Source organism: Artemia franciscana, chromosome 16, assembly GCF_032884065.1.
Source record: "Artemia franciscana chromosome 16, ASM3288406v1, whole genome shotgun sequence".
Classification (NCBI taxonomy): Eukaryota; Metazoa; Arthropoda; class Branchiopoda; order Anostraca; family Artemiidae; genus Artemia; species Artemia franciscana.
The window spans coordinates 16,932,001-16,952,337 of record NC_088878.1 but is presented as its reverse complement, the minus strand read 5'-3'; the positions used below and the strand labels follow the sequence as shown (position 1 = coordinate 16,952,337).

General features: G+C 34.5%; 1 protein-coding gene across 2 annotated transcripts; it reads left to right on the top strand.

Annotated features, from left to right (window-relative positions):
* The first annotated feature begins 2,875 nt into the window (after positions 1-2,875).
* Positions 2,876-19,517, top strand: LOC136037147 (uncharacterized). 2 transcript variants are annotated; one of them, XM_065719659.1, is made up of 3 exons: positions 2,876-2,946; positions 4,385-4,459; positions 15,549-19,517. In XM_065719659.1, exons 2-3 carry the CDS (start codon positions 4,393-4,395, stop codon positions 19,436-19,438), a joined length of 3,957 nt encoding a protein of 1,318 aa, XP_065575731.1. In that variant the 5' UTR covers positions 2,876-2,946; positions 4,385-4,392; the 3' UTR covers positions 19,439-19,517. The 2 variants fall into 2 exon arrangements, with proteins under 2 accessions (XP_065575731.1, XP_065575732.1); XM_065719660.1 differs by lacking the exon at positions 2,876-2,946 and adding an exon at positions 2,990-3,069.
* The last annotated feature ends 820 nt before the right edge of the window (positions 19,518-20,337 follow it).

Here is a 20,337-nt window from a genome sequence, read left to right as displayed (position 1 = left end):
ACCGGCATTTATAATTTAATTCTTTTGATGTATCTATTTTTATCAAAATCTTTTTTCAGTTTTGGTTACATGTAGATCGAGTCGCTCCTTACTTATTTCACTACCACGAAATGTTTGAGTCTGATTTTTTGCATTTTTCATGTTATCGTGTAACATACCGAAAAGTCTATTCTGTTGAACAAGATAAAAGATTAGTGTTCAGAAAATCTTATGGATAAAAAAAATCCAATCTAAAACTTAATTCTTCCACTTAGCATCATGTTTTTTATTCAGCACCCATTTCATTGTTGCTTCAGATAAAGGTTCGTCTCTTTTATTTTTTAATATTCCCTTTCCTTTGTTTCTGAGGACTTTTTTTATTTTAGTTTTTTTTTTATTTCTATCGATCTCAGCTAAGTGAATGGTTCAGTCAAAATATTTAGCTTGTTTCTGTTTTTTTTTTTTTTTTTTTTTTTACTGGCTTTCAAATCACCGTTTTTTTTTAGTGTTCTCCATTTTTTTGTTTTGCCATCATCAGCCAGTCTGGTCTCAAAATTACTAATACCCTATAGAAGACCAAAAATAATTCTTATTTTCGATCCACCTAATTATAAATCGTCTATCCATCAACCCTGAATTAAGGACAAAATTGTTATAAAAAATAATTGTACAAAACTACAGCTAGTTAAAGTTTTATTATTTGCTATTCAACTTCAAATAAAAATTAAATTGCAATCCGATATTTTAGTTCTTAAGCAAAAAAAGCTGGAAAAAACCTTACAAATTTTCCTACACTTAACCATAATGAAACTATCATCTGCTGAGAGTGATTTTGCCTAATCTGTATTTCTAAAATGATGAGGAAATTAATTTTAAAATTTTTACATTTTTATCTAAGGATCGGCAATAATGAGAGTGCTGAATTTTGTTTTAAAAGAAAAATTTGTTTTAAAGGAAAAGGATTTTCGGAAGAAAAATTCCATGCATCGTTGTGTTTATTTCAACTGGCCTGAGGTGAGCTGTTCCTGAGATAAAAAGAAACGAATATTAGCTTCAGCAAAACCGCCTGAAAATTCAGGAGTATAGATAAAACATGGCAAAGCAGATTTGGTTCAGCGTGAATTAGAAATATGACTTTTGGCAAAACATATTTCATCTGATGGACAAATTTTATCTTCGACAATTAACTTAGAATTTTACAATAAATTCAGCAAAAGATCTACGATAGGTGTCACTTAGCGAGAAACTCCTTGGAATTTCAAGTTTTAGCAATCGGAGGCTGTTTCGGGACAATCTATGGTTTCAGCTTAAGTACTAAGTGCCTCAGCTCTGTTACAAATTCTAATGAGAATTTTCGTGCATACCATATATAATGTTGGCATGAAACGGTAGAGTGATTCTACGTCCTATACTTTTGCTGTTGGCTACTGAACTACAGTGCAAGAAGGTACAGGAGGCAGCAATCTTTTTACGACACTCACTGCTTACACATTTGGCAATGGCCTCTTTTGGCTAGCCTCTGGTTCAATCAGCGCTACAGAAGGATTAGTTTCTGTCAACGAAGTCTTATAGAATACTCTTTTGAGTAGTTCTTACAGGCTTAATCAAAAAGCTTCTGCCTGAACATTTGAATAGTGACAAACGGGTCACAGGGTTGAACAATCAAAATCTTTTTGTCAACTGAAGTAGCGAAAAGACATCCTTGTCTGTGACAATTGTAATAGCGAAAAGACATCCAATGATGCTGTGAACAGGAGCAACTTCCTGAATTGTGGAATGACCAGGTTTAGAATACTTCATTATTATGCTCTTGACGTTCAAATGCTTCTTCAGGATGTCTTGCATCATGTAGTTCATTATATGATTGCGATTTTGAGAACACACATATCTGACCATGTAACATTCCAATTCCTCAGAATACCTAATTCTTACCTGCCTGTTTAAAAATATCATAAAAAATTGACATTTTCATTCTCTTGGGCCTCGAGACTAAATAAATATCTTTCTCACCAAGATAAGAAAGATCGGTATTTTCTTCTCCAACGTCACGTTCAGCATATCAGTAAGTTTCGGTAAAACGGACCATGCGAGTGGAATTCGGCAAAACTGCATAAAACAATGTGTGATTTGGCAATGGAGAATTTCAAAATACAGACAGCTAGAAACGACTTACATCAGTTTTAATCAGGCCATTCGAAAGCAGTTTTTTTTTTTTTTTTACACGAGATAGCATTTGTAACTCAGCTTTGGCAAAATTGCTATATTCGGCAAAACCACTCTCAGCAGACGCTATGTCTATTAGAAAATGAATATAAACTTACAGAAAGTTTTTCTGAGAAACTATTTTCAATAAAAAAATAAAAAAGTGATATTAAACCCAGAACAGGCAGAAATAAAGTCATATAGTAAGTCAAATGAACAAAAACCTTTATGAGTGAATAAACAAAAAATAAAACAAACTGAAGTCAACAAGAATAAACAAGTCAAAATTAAAATGAGGAGAAATTACCACAAAAAAGAGTTGGACTACCATGCCCCTAAACCCTCTTTAGGTTAGCCTGTCCTTTTCACCTAATCTTATGACTATTTCTGTCAATAAGAAAAATAGACACAGCAGCCTTAACAAAAAAGACAAAAGTAGCCACCAATCACCATAAGTGCCAAATGCAACACTGAATAACCAAGTACACCAACGGGGGAAGAATTCTTAGTCTGAAAGACTAGAGCATAAATCTTTAAGTGACAAAAAAAGTATTACTGCATCATTTGAATTACTACAAACAAGCTAATAAAATGATCAAATTAATAAGACAGTATTATAAGGAGAGTTTCAAATTCAACTAAATTACGTCATTGCAACATATTTTTCCGCTGACCTTGCACTTTTTTATTTGACAGGTGGAGAAACAATAAATAAATAATAGCCAAATGTTTTTTTAGTTGTTTTCTATCGTGGATGAAGTTTGTGTAAGTAAATTTGATTTAACTTTAATTTTCATTATTTTTCTTTGCTACTTGCCCGATCTGCTGTTAATAATTCTGTGTCAAAATAAACACTTGTGTCTCTGGTTGTAATTAGGTGCAGAATTGGTGAGCATGAGCAGGCTACCTGTCTTGTTCCCTAACTTAGTTATAACTATCTGAAAATATCGCCCGACCTTTTTTAGACGAAAATTTTAAATTTTTCTCTAGTAGTCACAAAAATATTATTGAAATATCCCATAACTGAAATTGTAGTCTAAAATTTTAGTTTCCTTGTGGAAAAGACTTGAGAATTTTCAAAATTGTTTTACAAGCCATATGTCGTAAGACTACGTCAGTTAAAATGAAAACCTGATGGGAAGCAACAGAAATTACTTTGAAAAACCACAATTCTCCAAAATACTTTTTCTTTGAAAATTATGTCATTATATAAATAATCAATAAGTTGCATCAATATTTAAATCCATGCAAATTACCAACTAAAATTATGAAAGTGCTATTGAATTTTTGGACAAATTTCGGTTCGTTTTATGTTCGACATGCAATATAGCAGAATCACTGCTTATTTTTGTCGTCAATACCTCCTCTTTGGTTTTCTCTGAAGAATGTTTGTTTAAACTAATTTAGAAAGAACGATTGACTGAATAATAATTTGAATATACAAATTTATTTAGTGTTAAACAAAATGACACTAACTATTGGGAGGACTTAGAGAGGCAAAACCACTAAACTTATTTGTGGCACTTTTTCATTGGGTTAGGCTTTGACTCATTCTTCATTGTAATTTCTTGCCTTTTGAGCTATATTTTTCGTTTCTAGTAAATTCTCTTTTTTTCAAGCTTGACATCTTCTATAATCTTTTTACAATTGTCTTTAATTTTGATTTGTTTTATTCTTTTTGGAAAAATTAAATGCGCATATTATTTATTTTTGTTTGTTAAACCACAAATTGCTTTGAGACTTCTTACAAATCTTATTGGAGACTAAAAAAAATGTAAAGAACATAATCAGATATATTGAATAGACTACAAGTCCATAACACTTAATTTTAGAAACTGAATAAACATACTTGCACATTCTTTAATCGAAGCATTATTCTTTTTTTAAGATAACTGTTAGTAAATATGCCTCCAAAACTGGGACATTAATTTGACAACATTTTTTGCGTCTCTGTAAAATTATCAGATTTTACATGCACCTTTCAATCTCGTACTATATTTATGCATTTTAATCAAATTTCCACATAAGAATAGAACCAAATGTATTTTTCACGGAACTTAAAACAGAGTTTTGATAAGATTCGGATATAAAAAATTGCATCAGTTACTTTATTGTTATGACTTTTCACATATTATTATTTTTAATTGTTTTTATGGATTCTTAAATTACTATCTTGCGGTCCCCTTACCAGAATTTATTTTAGGTATTCTAATGAGAGGGACACAGTATTGGCTTGTCATTTTCCTACCATACCTATGTAGCTCTTCTCCCAGCACCAGTGAGTAGTCTAATTTACTTTTCATTATGTTTAGTTGAAACGACACCTTCCCCTAATATACATACTTTGAACAAGTATAAGAAATTATTGAGATTATGACACGCGGTAAGCCTTCATATTTCTGGGGGTACCTTCTTTTAGGTATCTAATTTGTTATCAGGAGTTTTGAAAATTCAATAGGGTGTCCAAGAAGGTTTTCTTTAATTTAGGCAACAAATGACATTGAAGCTAAAAGCAAACATAAATTGCCATATAAAATAGGGAACGGCTACTCATCCCACGACTCGGTAGGCTAAAGTTCGACATGTGCTCTACTGCAAAAATGTATTGTTCAACATATATCGCAAACTGGTACTCACAAGTGTTTTATTTTGTGATAGGCTTCATAAGCATTTGAAATAGTAATATACTGTTTAAAACAAATGGGAATAAACAAGCTCTTTTGCTCTCAGAGCAGTACAATGACGATTTTGATTTTTTAAGGTTTTATCACATTACTCTTGTGTTGCATACTTTTAATGCTAGTCAAGCAAACGAGTCATCTGTGCACTACGCGTGAAAGACTAAGATGGTAGTAGCCCAGCTCTTTTAGCAAACAGTTCGTGGTGACGAACTGTAAGAAAGAAGTGACGCGGCTAAATAGTAACTGAAACTCTAAAAACAGAGTTTTGATAACAACAGATACGTCAAAGAATTTTGATGCCAATTTAAAATATGTAAAATTCATTAAGTATATTTAAATATGTAAAATTATACAAAATCTCTTCTGAAATGTGTAAAATTCGTTAATCAAAATTTAAAAGCCTGAAAAAATTGGTCTGATTTCGACAAAGGGGAGAAACACCCCAAAGCATTAAGTGACCTTAATGAAAATCACACGATCATATACAGTATATTAGAGAACCTATTAAAGAGGTTTCAAGCTTCTATATCCACAAATGTGGAGTTTTGCATATTTCCAGAAGAACGATTACAGATGCGTGTTTATTTGTTGTTGTTTTTTTTGTGTTTTCCCAAGGGTACTCTTATCGAACCATTGATCCTGAAAGACTGGGAGAGGACTCATATGACTGGAAATCGAAAGTACTTACTCGAAGACAAGGCATTGTCTGATCAGCCATGCAGTCCAACATTATCAAACATCATGACCATGATCAAGACAGTCCAACCTTAGCCTCGAGCTAAGGCTGAAGTTCAGAAATTAAATAAAAAAAAACTAAGTTTTTTAGCTGAAAGTAAGGAGCGAAATTAAAACTTAAAACGAACAGAAATTACTCCGTATATGAAATGGGTTTTCCCTCCGCAATCCCTCGCTCTTTGCGCTCAAGTTTTTAATTGTTTTAAAAAGTAGAATTGTGGCAAAGGGTCAAACTTTAGCGTAAAGAGCGAGGGATTGCGGAGGGGACAACCCATTTCATATACGGAGTAATTTCTGTTCGTTTTAAGTTTTAATGTCGCTCCTTACTTTCAGCTAAAAAAATTAGTTTTTTTTATTTAATTTCTGAATGTTTTTGAATTAATGCATGTTTCGTTTTGGCTCTCCGCACAAAAATTATTAAAACGAAATTTGTATATTAATTCTTTTTTTGGCTAAATGGCTTTCTCTTAGTTTTGATCAGACGATTTTGAGAAATAAGGGGTGGAGAAGGAGGTCTAGTTGCCCTCCAATTTTTCGGTTACTTAAAAAGGCAACTAGAACTTTTAATTTTTAACGAACATTTTTATTAGTAAAAAATATACGTAACTTAAGAATTAACTTACGTAACAAACTTTCATAATCTTATATTTTTATTATGTATACGAAGGGGTTTGTACCCTCTTTAACACCTCGCCCTTTACACTAAATCGTAAGTTTTGTCCCAATTCTTTAAGAATGACCCCTGAATCAGAAAGGTCGTAGAATAAATAGTTGAAATTACTAAAAATACTTTAGCATAAAGAGGTATTTATCTCCTCCTGAATATCTCGCTCTTTATGCTAAAGTATTTTTAGAACCCCCCATATGCGTAATAATCTCTGTTCATTTTAAGTTTCAATGCTACTCCTTGCTTTCATTTGAAAAAACGTTTTCATGTTTATTTTTCATTGTTTTCTTATAGTAATGTTAGAAAATCCTGCGCCCTTTTCATTGAACTTTTCTTCCCCCATGACAGATTTCTCCAAGGAAAGATCCTCCAACATAGCCCCCTCCTCTCAGCCCCACCCCCAAACAAAATAAAATCCCCCTGAAAACGTCTGTACACTTCCCAATAACCATTACTATATGTAAACACTGGTCAAAGTTTGTAACTTGCAGCCCCTTCCCCAGGGATTGTGGGGAGTAAGTCATCCCCAAAGACATAGTTATTATGATTTTCGATTATGCTGAACAGAATGGCTATCTCAAAATTTTGATCCGTTGACTTTGGGAAAAAAATGAGCGTGGGAGGGGGCCTAGATGCCCTCCAGTTGTTTTGGTCACTTAAAAAGGGCACTAGAACTTTTCATTTTAGTTAGAATGAGCCCTCTTGCGACATTCTAGAACCACTTGGTCGATACGATGACCCCTGGGAAAAAAAAACAAACAAATAAACACGCACCCGTGATTTGTCTTCTGGCAAAAATACAAAATTCCACATTTTTGTAGATAGGAGCTTGAAATTTCTACAGTAAGGTTCTCTGAAACGCTGAATCTGATGGTGTCATTTTCGTTAAGATTCTACGACTTTTAGGGGGAGTTTCCCCCTATTTTCTTAAATAATGGAAATTTTCTCAGGCTCTTAACTTTTGATGGGTAAGACTAAACTTGATGAAACTTATATATTTAAAATCAGCATTAAAATGCGATTCTTTTGATGTAGCTATTGATACCAAAATTCCACTTTTTAGAGTTTTGGTTACTATTGAGCCGGGTCGCTCCTTAATACAGTTCGTTACCATGAACTGTTTGATAGCTCTATGATTAGATCCAGCAAAATATAAGACTTCCATATCAATCAGTTTTGGAGTAAATTCCTTACAAATCAGTGCGTAATCCGCAGCACTTGAAGCTGACCCCGAAAGGCAAGTAAACTCGCCTTTATTCTTATCTTTCCCAAACCTTCAATTCGTGATAATTGACCATGTTCCCTAAAAAGCACCAGGAGTATTCTAGCAAAGTTTATTTTTCTTTTTTCGTACTTGTTACCTCTTGGTTTTCCACCACTAAATAGAACAAAATCTTCTACCTCCGGGATTAGTGTATCTGGGATCTCTACCACGGCACGACTTTATGCATTATTCCCCATCAAAACGCACTCAAAATCGCTGAATTTTCCTTAAATTAGCGACAACTTCTCTTCTAAAATTTCCCAAGGATTTTCTCTACTATAAGAACGATCCTGTGGATAAATATACGCTACCCAAAAATTAGCTGCTACCCAAATTAATAACAAATACGCAACCAAAGTAAATTTTTGGATCCATTTCAATTTTATGTAACCATTGATAGCAGATGATTTAATCGCAACCAATATACCACCGTAGTATCTATTATTTGTTGATGCTTAATGATCCACCTGTTCAGCAAGGTAACCGGAGAAAAATACCACAGGAGAAGAACCATTCCAGGGTTCAACTATTTATTCCACGTCAAACGAAAAATAGATCTTCATATAGATGAGAAAATTTATCATCTAGTCCTTGAATGTTCCATGGCAGTAGACTCAGTGTCTTACCGCTTCGTGACATTACATTACCATCACTAGCCTCTCGTTGAAGCTGATGATTACTAGCCTGAATTGTAGGAAAAGGAACATAGAATGGTCAGGACTATGACTATCTATATCTGTTAATACACATCACCACCTATTATCAAAAATATCACACGAAAATCTACCTCAACACCTTCCAACCTGTCCCCTTCTTTGAGTTCCGCTTCCTCTGGGTGCCACATTACAAATATATGATCAATGTAGATAATTAGGGTTGATAACAGAACTCACAGGTGTTTTAGCTGTCCATACGCAAGAGAAAAGGCGGTCTCTCGTACCATTGTCTCGACATAACTATCGCCATTGTAGCTATAAAACCCACTAGGAAAAATCTGACAATATTTGAGAGCCTAATACCAGGGCTTGACCTGGATTTGAAAAGAGTCAGGTTGTAACGAATTAATTCTAGCCTCAAAGATGGGATTTCAGTGGTGCCTGAACGGGTGTCTTTGAATAAACAATTTTTCACCTCGTAGCTTTGCCTCATGAATATCATTCAGTGCAAGATTGATAATTTCCTTGGAGTATTTACGGGCCTCCATTTGTACAGCCATATAATCAGGGGTCCAGATAAAAATATCCGTCATAATTATGAACCCTTTCTTAAAATATACTCCCTGGTTTTGACCAAATTCAACTTCACTACTATCAAAACTGATTTCAATATGAAGACCTTATACGTTATCTTGATTTAATCCAAGAGAGGGGATAGAACAGTTTAGTAAACACTCTATTTCTTGCTTCAGTGTATAGCCACTGAAGCGTTGAGGAGTATAAAATATAGAGCATCAGTTTTGTTCTTGTCTGCCCAGGGTTGACACGCTCGTATACAACTAGTCCCTGCGACCAAGCAGTCCATGGTCTCTAGTGGACTACCCTACCCCCGATATTTGTAAATCGAACGGGCTGCCAGGGTTGGTCCTGACGCCATTAGTGCAAGTCTTCTGACACCGAGGTGTCACAATCAACTCCAACGCGCCGCGAATTCTAAGAGTTCTGGCCTTGCTGATTTCCAATGACCAGTAGGAATATATGACATGTGTAGTTTCCGGGTTGTGTATTTGCCACACTAGTTTGCCCAAGCTGCCACTGTAATATTTCTCGTCTCCAAGGCAAAAATAAAAACCACCCGAGGCGTGACTCATGGAGATCTAACATTCGAAGGGTTCAACAACGTAAGGTCATGCGTCATCCCCAATTGAAGAATAATTCTCCCTCCCCCCTCTCTGGTGAATCTCGCCCAAGTCCCTCCGTCCAAGTGGTCCTGAATAAATCATCCTAACTGCGTAGTTACTATTCTAGCTAATTAGCAAGTCAGCGAGAAATAATATTACTCTAAAAGGGAAAATTAAAAATTACAAAGTAACAAGATAAATGGGGTAAAACAAAGAGTCCCACAATTAGGAATAATTCAATTTAGCAAATAAAATACAGAAAAGACATTTATGCGATAACTAGGGCTAAGGACCCTAAAAATTGGTGAAACTAGGTGTTAGAAAAAACTCGTCAGATTTTTCCTTCTTCCTTTTTCCTCCTATTATACAAAATAGTAATTGAACTCCAAGAAAAAATAGACTGTAGAAATACACTACCACATAAAACTCATTTAATTACTCACTTTGCGTAATATTGGCATCTGAATCTATCCAAAAAAAATTCGACAGCAAATTAACCTTGCTGAACACTAAATGAATTGTCCGACGCAAAGTAGGAGTATTTACCTCGAATGCATTCTTGTTTTATCAAAACTTTGTAAGAGTAAATCCGGTTTAAGATGTTCACTGAATGAATGCTATATGTGAACTGATTGAAAAACTTCTTTTCATGCAAAGTTTTTTAAAATTAATATTAGCTGGTTTTCATTACTAATTTTTTTATTGGTTTATAAAATGAATATTTCTAACGTCTTAGACTTAGGAATTGAAACATGCGATTATAATCTATTAGTTACCTCCTGAGTTGTTTAATTATATCATCATAGGAACTTATTTCTGCTGTTCATAAGTTTAATAAGGCTCTTAACCTTTGTTCGACAAACTTATTTTCTAGAAAAATTAATTTTAATTAACTTTTCTTTTGGAAGTATTTTATGGAAAGTTTTTTAACTAAATTCAGTTTGTTTGTACTACCAAAGCTTTTCATTGGGGTATGAAATGACTATTTCTACAGTTTTTCACGTCTTAGAGTTAAGTTACACTTATAAGACTTGAAGCTTATAGAATTATATATTACAACTCTTGCCCCGAGATATCCTAATTTAGATCGTATTAATTTGGGGGAAAGAGGGCGTGGGGCGAACTAGTTGCCCTCCAATCACTTTCGACTCTTAAGAAGGGAACTAGAACTTTCAATGTCCAATAAAATAAGCTTCTGCCAAAGTTTATGCGATCACCCCTTCCACAAGAATATTTCTTGCCCCCGGTATATAATACATAATTCCTGCGCTTGGGCTCTGGGGGATTGTTTCAACCCCGAAGGCATTTTATATGATCTTTGGGCAATATTGAACAAAATGGCTATCTCAAAATTTCGATCGGATGTATTTGGGGGAAAAGAGGCGTTGGGCCTACTTGTGATTTGATCATTTCTGACTCTTTGAAAGGGAAATGGAACGTTCAATTTCCAATCAAATGGGCCTCCTCCAAATTTCTTACGACAGCCCCTTCCATTAGGACCTTGTATTCCCCAGGGCATAACTTACAAACCTTGCCCCCGGGCTGCTGGAGGCTGTGTCAACCCCAGAGGCATTGTTATATTATATTTCGACTATTTTGAACAAAATGCCTATCTACGATTGAATGTACTTGGGGAGAAGAGGACGTGGGATATAATATCCCTCCAATCACTTTTGACTCTTAGAACATGCTCTCTGGGCATAAATCTATATATATAAAAATAATTACAAATAAATATTGGTTATACTAAATTTGTTTGAGTCTAATTTTCTTTGATCTAGGTTTTGAAGGTAATGAATTAGGATTAAATACATAATTATAAGTAAAACCTAAACGCATAATAGTCTAAAGGGATCGATCTCTTTGCCAGGAATCCTTGCTTTTAAAAAATTGCTGAGTTTGTTTCGTTTTTTATATAAAAGTGGATTTGTATTTGTTTCTGATAGCGTTTAAAAAGGAATTGTTCCTAAGAGAATGTTTCCTAAGGTATTCTTCCCTGCCCCCACCCCTCTTGCAAATCTTAAGTCTGCCCTCCCCTGGGGAAATTTTCAAAATCGAAAATATTCTTTTTATTGACATTTGAATTGACATAGTCTTTTTAATTGGAAAACAAGATATTATTTTGAATATTTTCGGTTTCTTCATGGTTGTAGCCGTAGCTGCAACCATTCAGGGGTTGCTGAAACAGGCAAAATGTCAAGTTTGCATACTAGTACCATTACTACTACCCCTACTAAAGTTTATTTCTATTACAGAATTTTCGCTGTTTTTAAGTTTTAACTTCGCTCTTTACTTCACTCACAAAAACTTAGTTTTTATAACTCAATCTTTTCTCGAATTTATTCTAAGTTAATGATTGCTCTTCGTCTTAAGTTTTAATGTTGCATCTTACTCCCAGTTAAAATTTTTTATTTACTTTATGATGGTTTCTAGAATAATGCCATAAAATTGGGATTATTTCAGTTTTTCCAGAAACTTTCCTTCCCAAGGAAACTCTTCCTGTTTGCAGGGGGGAGGAAAATTCCCTCTCCCCTTGCAAAAATTCCACCCTAACAAAATGACCGAATATTTTCCCAATTACAAGTACTAGATTATATGTGAATAATAGGCAAACTTATTAGTTTACAATCCTTTCTTTGGAGAATATGGGAACCAAAACAAAAAATAAATTAACAAATTTGAATAACTGCATTTATTTTTTTTTTCAAAATACTCACAGAAACAAAAATGAAGGAATTTTTTTAAAAGCAAAACCGCCTTTATATTAACCAAAAATTATCAGAAAAAAAAACAAACTCAAAATCACTCAAATTTTGGCTTTTAATCGTCATTTTTCGGCGTAGTAAAAAAATAGCACTGGTTAAAAGATTATAGCTGTCAGCCCTAACAAAGACAGGCTCTTCACATAATCATATGGAAGGCACAAAACCATAATTGAAAAAAGTGTCCGGTGAGGATTTGACTCCTTGACATTGTTATTTGAAGTCCAATGCTTTACTATCTGAACTAACAGGACTGATAACTAAATTTAATTTATAGATTGCTTTAGCACCATAATGGCATAACTAACAGCCCTTTCCCCAGGAAATATGGAGGGTCATGCAATCACCAAAAGAATAGTTATCGGAACTTTCAACTAGGCTGAAAAAATGTCTATCTAAAAATTTTGGACGGACAACCTTAGGGGAAGGGGGCCTTTGGGTGGCGGAATTATCTACCTTCCAATTTTTTTGATCAACTAGAAAGGTCACTCATGATTTTAATTTCCACTTTAACGAGCCACTAAACATCTCTCTATGATGCTCTGGTAGTCCACTGGTCCTGGTAGAAAATAGGAGACACACTAGTGCTATCTTTGCGAAAAAGTGACTTTCCTTGTTGCTCAAGATGGGGGACTGTAATTACAACCTTCCTGAGATACTGCTAATGAGTCTTTTGACAACATGATTGTCCAGAGAGTTTTTTGTTTAGTTCAACGTCCCCCTAAATATTCTCTGAAGAATTTAACTTCTTATTCTAATCCTGAAGTGAAATTGAAATTTTAAACAGAAAGTTTCAACTTAATATGCTACACCATTCCTAGGAAACTACTAATTCATCTTTTTACAACCTCCTTGTGCAGAGTGTGTTTTTATTTAGTTTAATGTCCCCCTAAACATTCTCAATAATATTCAGCTTCCTACCCTAAGCCTCATTAGTAATAATCGTAGTAATAACAGTAATAGTAGAAGCAGTAGTAGCAGCGGCAATATGGACAAAGTGACTTTTAGTTAGTTAAACCTCCTTCTCAAGACACCTTGCAAGTTTAAACTTCACCCACCAAGCTGTTCCTAAGATATTGCTGATATACCCTTTTGAAAACCTGCATGCAGGTGGTATGTTGTGGTTCAGTTCAACTTCTACTCTCTAATCTAGTCCTGAAAATTGCTCATGCACCCTTTTGGCAATCTGAAACCACAAAATGTGTTTTGATTTACTTCAAAAGCTAAATTCTATAATGTTCCCTGAAAGTTTCTCCTTAATAAGATAATCCCAGTAGAATCAGTAGTCGTAGAAGTTGTAATAGTAGCAATTGTAGTATCATTCACATAGTTTCTTTTGGTTAGTTTATCAATAGGTTAGTTTAATCTCTCAAAATGCCCTTGGTCAATTGATCATCCCCTTCATCATTCCTTTAAAGTTCCAATTTTAAAGTGCCAGCCTTGAAGTCCTCAGTCATTTCCAAATTTTGCCTTCTGACCCCCTTGTATGCATTAATAGGTTTTAATTTAGTTCAACACTCTCCTTAACATTCTCTGAAAGCTTCACTTGAACGCACTTAGTCTTTTTGAACACCGAAGTTCAAACATGTTCTTTTCCCAGTAACAAATACTACACATAAACAATGAGCAAATTGCATAATTTACAGCCCTTATTCTGAGGGCTGTGGGGAGTTGTCATTCCGGACATCCCCAGAGACATAATTACTAAACCTTTCAATTACACTCTTCTAAACGGCTATTTAAAAAATTTGATTGGATGTGCTGAGAGAAATAGCGGAATTCGGAGGGAGTTGCTTGCCCTCCAATCATTTTTGACTCTTACAGAAGGCTCTAGAACTTTTAACATCTTATCGTATGAGCTCCTTTAATGGTGAATACAATATTACTACACTGCCTATGATATTGCTTATATGACCTTCTGAAAATCTGCAAGTAAATATTTTTTTGAAACACCTCCTAAGCGCTTCCTAAGAATTTCACCTTAATACCCTTAACCTCATTAGTCGCAGGAGTCGTTATAGTAGAATAGACATAGTGCCTTCTGGTTCTTTCAAAATCTGCCACAACATACCCAGAAAGTTTCAACTTAGTAATCTGAGTCGTTCCTGAGATATTGATGTTACATCCTTTTGTGAACTAACATACTTATGGTGTGTTTTGATTTGTTTCAAAATCCGCCTAATCATTCCTTGAAAACTTCACTTTAATGCCCATAGCTTCACTATTAGCAATAGTTATATTAGTAGTAGTAGCATCAGTAGAATTATGCACCGTTGTTTTTTTTTCAATTTTTCCCTCAACAGACACTGAAACTTTCAACTTAATACCATAAACCGGTCTTGAGGCATTGTCAATAAGTACTCTTGACAGCCTGTGTGCCTTTAAATCAAAACTCCATGTGCCTTGGGAGTTTTGATTTAATTCAACACTGTTTCAACATTCCGCCAAAGTTTCGCCTTAATATCCTCAGATTTTGTAGCAGCAGTAGTAGTAGCAGCAGTAGTAGTAGTACCATTAGTAATAGCAGCAGCAGTAACAGTAGTAGTAGTAAAATTTATAGTTATAGCCTTACCTTAGTAGTAGTAGCAGTAGTAGCAGCAGTAATAGTGGTAGCAGTAGTAGGAGTAGCAAGAGTAGTGGAAAGTGTCGTAGTAGAATGCAAATATTGTCTTTTGGCTATTTCGACATCCCTTATACATCCCTTTATACAATCATGCTTATACATCCTTTGGACAACCTGCATACCGACAGCATTATGTGATTCACTTCAACTTCTACTCTTAACATTCCGTAAAAATTTCACTTTCATACCCTTAGCCCTAGTTGTAATGGCAGTCACTGTATTAGTAGCAGGAATAGAAGTAATACTAGTTGCACGACTAAAAGTAGTAATAACAGCAATTTCCCTAGTACTAGTAGCAGCAGTAGTATTAAAATATTACCTTTTGGTTAGTTGGTCATCCCCCTCATCAAGCTTTGGAAGTTTCAACTAAATACAATTAGAAGTCGTCATGATATTGCCGAAATGCCCTTTTGGTAACCCACACGGTAGTATAATGGACCAAATCCATTCTTGAAATGTGTCCTTTTGTCAACCTGAATGCATACATTGTTTTGACTTAGCGTAAATTTCCTCCTAGTATTCTCTCAAAATTTCACCTTTATATCCTTAGTCTCGTTAGTACTAGCATTATAAAAGTAGTGGCTGTAGTAGGAGCAGTAGTAGCAGTTGTAGCTTTGTATTAGAAGAAGTAGCAGCAGTACTTATAGCAATTGTAGAATGTACACGTGGCCTTTGGTAAGTTGAATATCTTATTGATTCCCTGGAAGTTTCATCTCGACACAAATATCTCGCTATTGCGCTGCCTATAGCATATACTAGCATTCTTTTGTAATAATTAAGTTATTTATTTTTTTTTAGGATTTGCCGAGTCAAGTTATTCATATATTAGTCCCGAGAATGAAAAGCTGCAGAATATCGTTGAAGTAAATCTTAATAAAATAGGAGAACGCAGCTTTTTAGAAGAAGAACTAGCACAAAACAAAGAATCGTCACTTCCACATAATTCAAGCACTAGTGCTACCAACACTAAGGCTACAACGCCAAATGACTTTAAAGTCTTTCTTCCAAACAAACTGGACGGTAAAGATACTTCAATTACCTCTGAATTCATTCCACAAGTCAAGGAAGTGGAAAATGGATCAATTAGGAAGAACTGGGTGAGCAAAAAAGATGATATCTCCCCAAATGAAGCGACTAGAGTCCCATTGCAAAACAAACTTAAGAAGACAGTTCACAGAATCTCTCCACAGGAAAAGAAGTTTGCAATAGCAGTAGAAGATGACACTATAACTAGAAAAGTATCAAACAATCTAGTTCCTGATAAACAGAAAATGAATCCTAGCAAGACTTTAAAGCCTATGAAACCTTTAAAGAACAGTACTGATATTAGGATAAATTCGACATTACAGGGTTTTAAAAATGTTCAAGCACCCAAATTTTACCAAATGCCGAAGGCTGATAAATATTTTACTTTGATGAACACGAGGGAGCCTGAGATTAACTTTAAGAAACAAATACAAATTCAGAACCAAATGAGCATTGATCATCAATCAAATTTATTCGGAAGGGAAAAATCCGATTTTATTGACACGAAATGTAGAAAAGACAAATTACCTAATGAAGAAGAAAAACATTATGCAACGATTGATGAGTTTGGACAAGTAAAAACTGAAATGAAAAATGTAAGTGCTTCATATGACTCTCAAAACAACAATGATGAAAAATCGCATTTAGAAACAGATTATAGCGCAAAAAGTAAAACAGGGGATAAAGCTGGAAGGCATGAAGATGCTTTTGACCAAGCAAATTTTGAAAAATCCGAGAGTATAGAAACTACAAAAGAATTTCAAAACAATTCCTTTGATGTAAAGAGTAGTAAAATTAAAAGCACACCTGTTCACAAAGATGAAGTTACAAAAAGCAAAACAGCAGATAACGAAGAAAGACAAGAAGAGATGTTTGACGGAGCAGATTTTGAAGAGCCAGAAGACGTAGAAAACCAAACAGTATCTAACAGTGAGCAGTTTGATGATATTTATCCTAATAAAAGCTTCACAAAAAATAAATTTCAACATGGGTATGCTGAAAGTGACATTAGTAATATGAATGAGGGAAGGTTATCGCAAATGTATATTCGACATCCACTAATTCCTCGTAGCTTTAAAAATGGTCTGATGAAAAAGATCACACAGCTTGATAAACATAAAAATGTTGGAAGCGAAAAAGGTGAAGTACAGGATGTAGTAGACAAACAGGAAGAAATGTCCGAGGAAGTTGAGCCTGAAGCTACTGAGGCAGCAGAAACTGTAATGCAAGTGGATGATGCCTCATTTGACTATGAAATTAATGAGAACCGACAAGCTCATTTCGAAAAGGACAAAGGTGGAGACAATGAAACAGTTACAGAAAAAGAGTTATTTCTATCCCAGCTCAAACAAAATGCCTCTGAAGGAGCCAGGAGAGCTGGTGCTCAAAACAACACAATAAAAACAGTAGTAGATAATGCTGCTAATAATAATGTTCACGATCAGCAAGAATTTAACAATGTACCACAAATAAATGTTTTGAAAATACCTTCCGGTCATGAAATTTTAACTGCTTTTATTGGTGTTCAGTTTCACCCTCAGCCTAACCCGACAGACTCAGAGGTGAAACTTGAACAAATTTTGACAAAAGGAAAATCGGAGTCACTGCTATCAACAACAAGTCATAACAGAAAAGAGCTAAAACAGCAAGACAATGTTAAGATTCCTATGTTTTTACTCCCTTCAAATATTCCACAGCAGCAAGATATTAGCCAACTGTCTGGTCTCAGTAGCGATGGCTTTCCTAGCAACTTCCCTGAGATTTCTCGACCAGCCAGACATTTCTTTCATAAGAGCGAAACCTATGAACCTTTTCCTATAGTTGAGAAAAATAATATGAAGCAAGTAAGGCTACAAGGTGAAGTATGTCGTAAAGGTAAACAAAAAGTTCAATGTAGAGATCCAAGTAAAACACCTCCTAGGAATAATTTCACATATGCTAATCAACAACAGGAATCCTTTAGGCGTAGACATTTGAAATCTCCAGCAAGACGCAATTTTGTAGCAAATCAATTCAGACAAGAAAAAAATCAGAAAAAAAGCAATAGATCCATAGCAGCATCCTTAAAGATACTGCAACCATTTCAAGATAAACCTACACAACAATATGAAAAGACTTCTCTTCCATTTCGATCAATTCATCGTATCCAGTTTCGAAAGCCTTATCCTGCTATAAACAAGATAGAGAAGCCACAAATTATCCCGTACAGAGGTTTTCCAAAATCAGCTCCCAATACTATAAGAAAAGCACGTCACTCTCCTGAGTCTTATATAGACGAGTATTTTGATCGTCCTGCAAGGAGTCTTGCCAAGAACCATATGGGATACCAGAAATTATCGAGTAACCAGGCAAAGCGAATCTTTGATAGGCATTTGAAGCAACATAAAATAACGCCTATTGAACGCCAACTAAATTTTGGATCCAACCAGGGAAATCCATACCATGGCGAAAATTCAAATTTTCTTCAGAAACATTTAAAATCTGCATTTAAAGATTATTTGGAAAAAAATAGCCTACATAAAAAGGCGAAAACAAACTTGGAAACTTTAGATAACCTGGAATTATCTAAGCGAAAACATTTTAACTTAAAGGGAAGAATGGTTCAAAGGCCTAAACTTAATTTTATGCAGGAGAATCATGTTTCTCGATACGAAAATAATGATGCAGAAGATTTGAGTTCTAAAATAAAAAAGGACATGGAAGATACAGCTAAAACAAGCTTTTTTGGTTTTGAAGACGATCTTGATGAGTCAGAAAGCATGGAAAGTTCTGAAGAAAATAAAGATTCTCAATTTCTGAAGAATTCACATTTCGTCAGTTTCAATACTAAACGCATTCAACCTAATCAAAATACTCGAGTTCAAAAATATGCCTTATCTTATTCAAACAAACAACCATACGTCATTCGAAGAAAATCAAAAATCCAAACAGACCCAATACATATATTAAGAAGACCTCTAAATAAGCTTTTTCCAGAAACGCCAGCAGTTAAAAATAACCCAATGAAGCTCCGAAGATTTCCTAAATTGCAAAAAGGGATACAAAGAATACAACGAGCTGGAAACGAGAACTTGAACAAGACGTCGACAGGGAAATATATACACATAAAAAACGGAATAAATCATCATATGCCAGAAAGAAAAAAAGCGAAAAAAGTGGGTAGAAATGATAATTTAAGCCATATGACCGTAAATAGGTACCAAAAAACCAAAAAGCTAAAAAGACACCCTCAGTTAGCAACAGGACATCCAGAGGAGCAACTAGGAAAAAACGAAAATATTAGCAACTATCCAGCAGTAAAGTACTTCCCAAGAAAATCACATAGACGTCGTAATTTACAAAGAAAACACCAATCATTACCACAAAATAAACGCAAGAATGTCAGAAAAGTCAAAATTATAAACTTACAACCCCAATTGCATGTCGGTGACTCAACAGAACAGTTTCCTGAAAAGGAGAAGTTAAAGGATGATAGATATAGTAAATCCATCGGTCTAGCACGATTTGAAAGACCAGTAATGCAGCAAAGTAAAAATAAAAGCTTAGAAATAAATAAAAGTAATGAAAATGATCCAATTTATCGAGTAGAAATATTGGAGATAAATAAAGGAACAAAAAACGGGCAAGACAAAAATTCAACAATCCAGGATGCGTCTGAGTAACAACAAAATTCATTGATCATTAATTTGTGTATACCATAATTATATAAGGTTTTAACAAATAAATACCTTGTAATCTTAATTTACTTGCAAGGAATTGTTTGTGGAATACATCAGGCCCTTCCATAATTCTCAAGGATATATTTTTGATTGCTTATGTTTTCTTACATTTTACATGTAAATTGCCCATTTTTTTTTAATTTTAATCTCCATTTCCGTCCGAAACAATTTCCTTCCTTACTGACTAATAATCCTTCCTCAGTTTAATGAAAATGGTTATAAACTCCCAAGAATTATCAGTTTTATAAATGATCCAAATATTATCCTCTTAGAGCAACTCATAGGTAACACCTGTAGCTGCTAATGATTTATATGAGTTTTACTGATTTTGTATTTTCGTTGTTGTTGGTTTTTTTTCGCTTAGTTATACCTAGTTTTATTGGATATCGCCGTTTGGTTTACGGTGTCTCTAGCTCTTTGGTACTTTCTTAGATCTTTCTCAGGCAATGAACTTGTAATTGACCAGTATATTAACATGCTTTTAATACAGTGTTTAAGGCCTTTGTACCATAGTACTATTTGCTTGACCTTGAGTTCCAAAATACTTCCGGGATCTTAGTGGAGTCTATATCAATGAACTAACTGCCTGATTGATTGCTCATCTGTCTTCAGTTATTTTTAGCCCATGCAATCTGAAAGATTGATTATTCATCAGTCTTCAAATTTTTTTAGCACATACACCTCACATGTCAGGAGTCAAACATTTTCTATATTTTAGAATTGGGAGGACCAATCGGCACGAAAATTTCAGCTAGCCTTTAAGATGAAAATAATTTGTTTTCAATTCTGGATTGTTCTTTTGTAAATTTGGAGATTCCCCACCCAACCATTTTTTTTTACCT

Excerpts from the sequence above, each read along its gene's own strand:
- LOC136037147 (XM_065719659.1), top strand. The coding sequence starts at position 4,393 with ATGAGAGGGACACAGTATTGGCTTGTCATTTTCCTACCATACCTATGT. Across the intron at positions 4,460-15,548 it reads TAGCTCTTCTCCCAGCACCA|GATTTGCCGAGTCAAGTTAT; the intron begins GTGAGTAGTCTA and ends ATTTTTTTTTAG.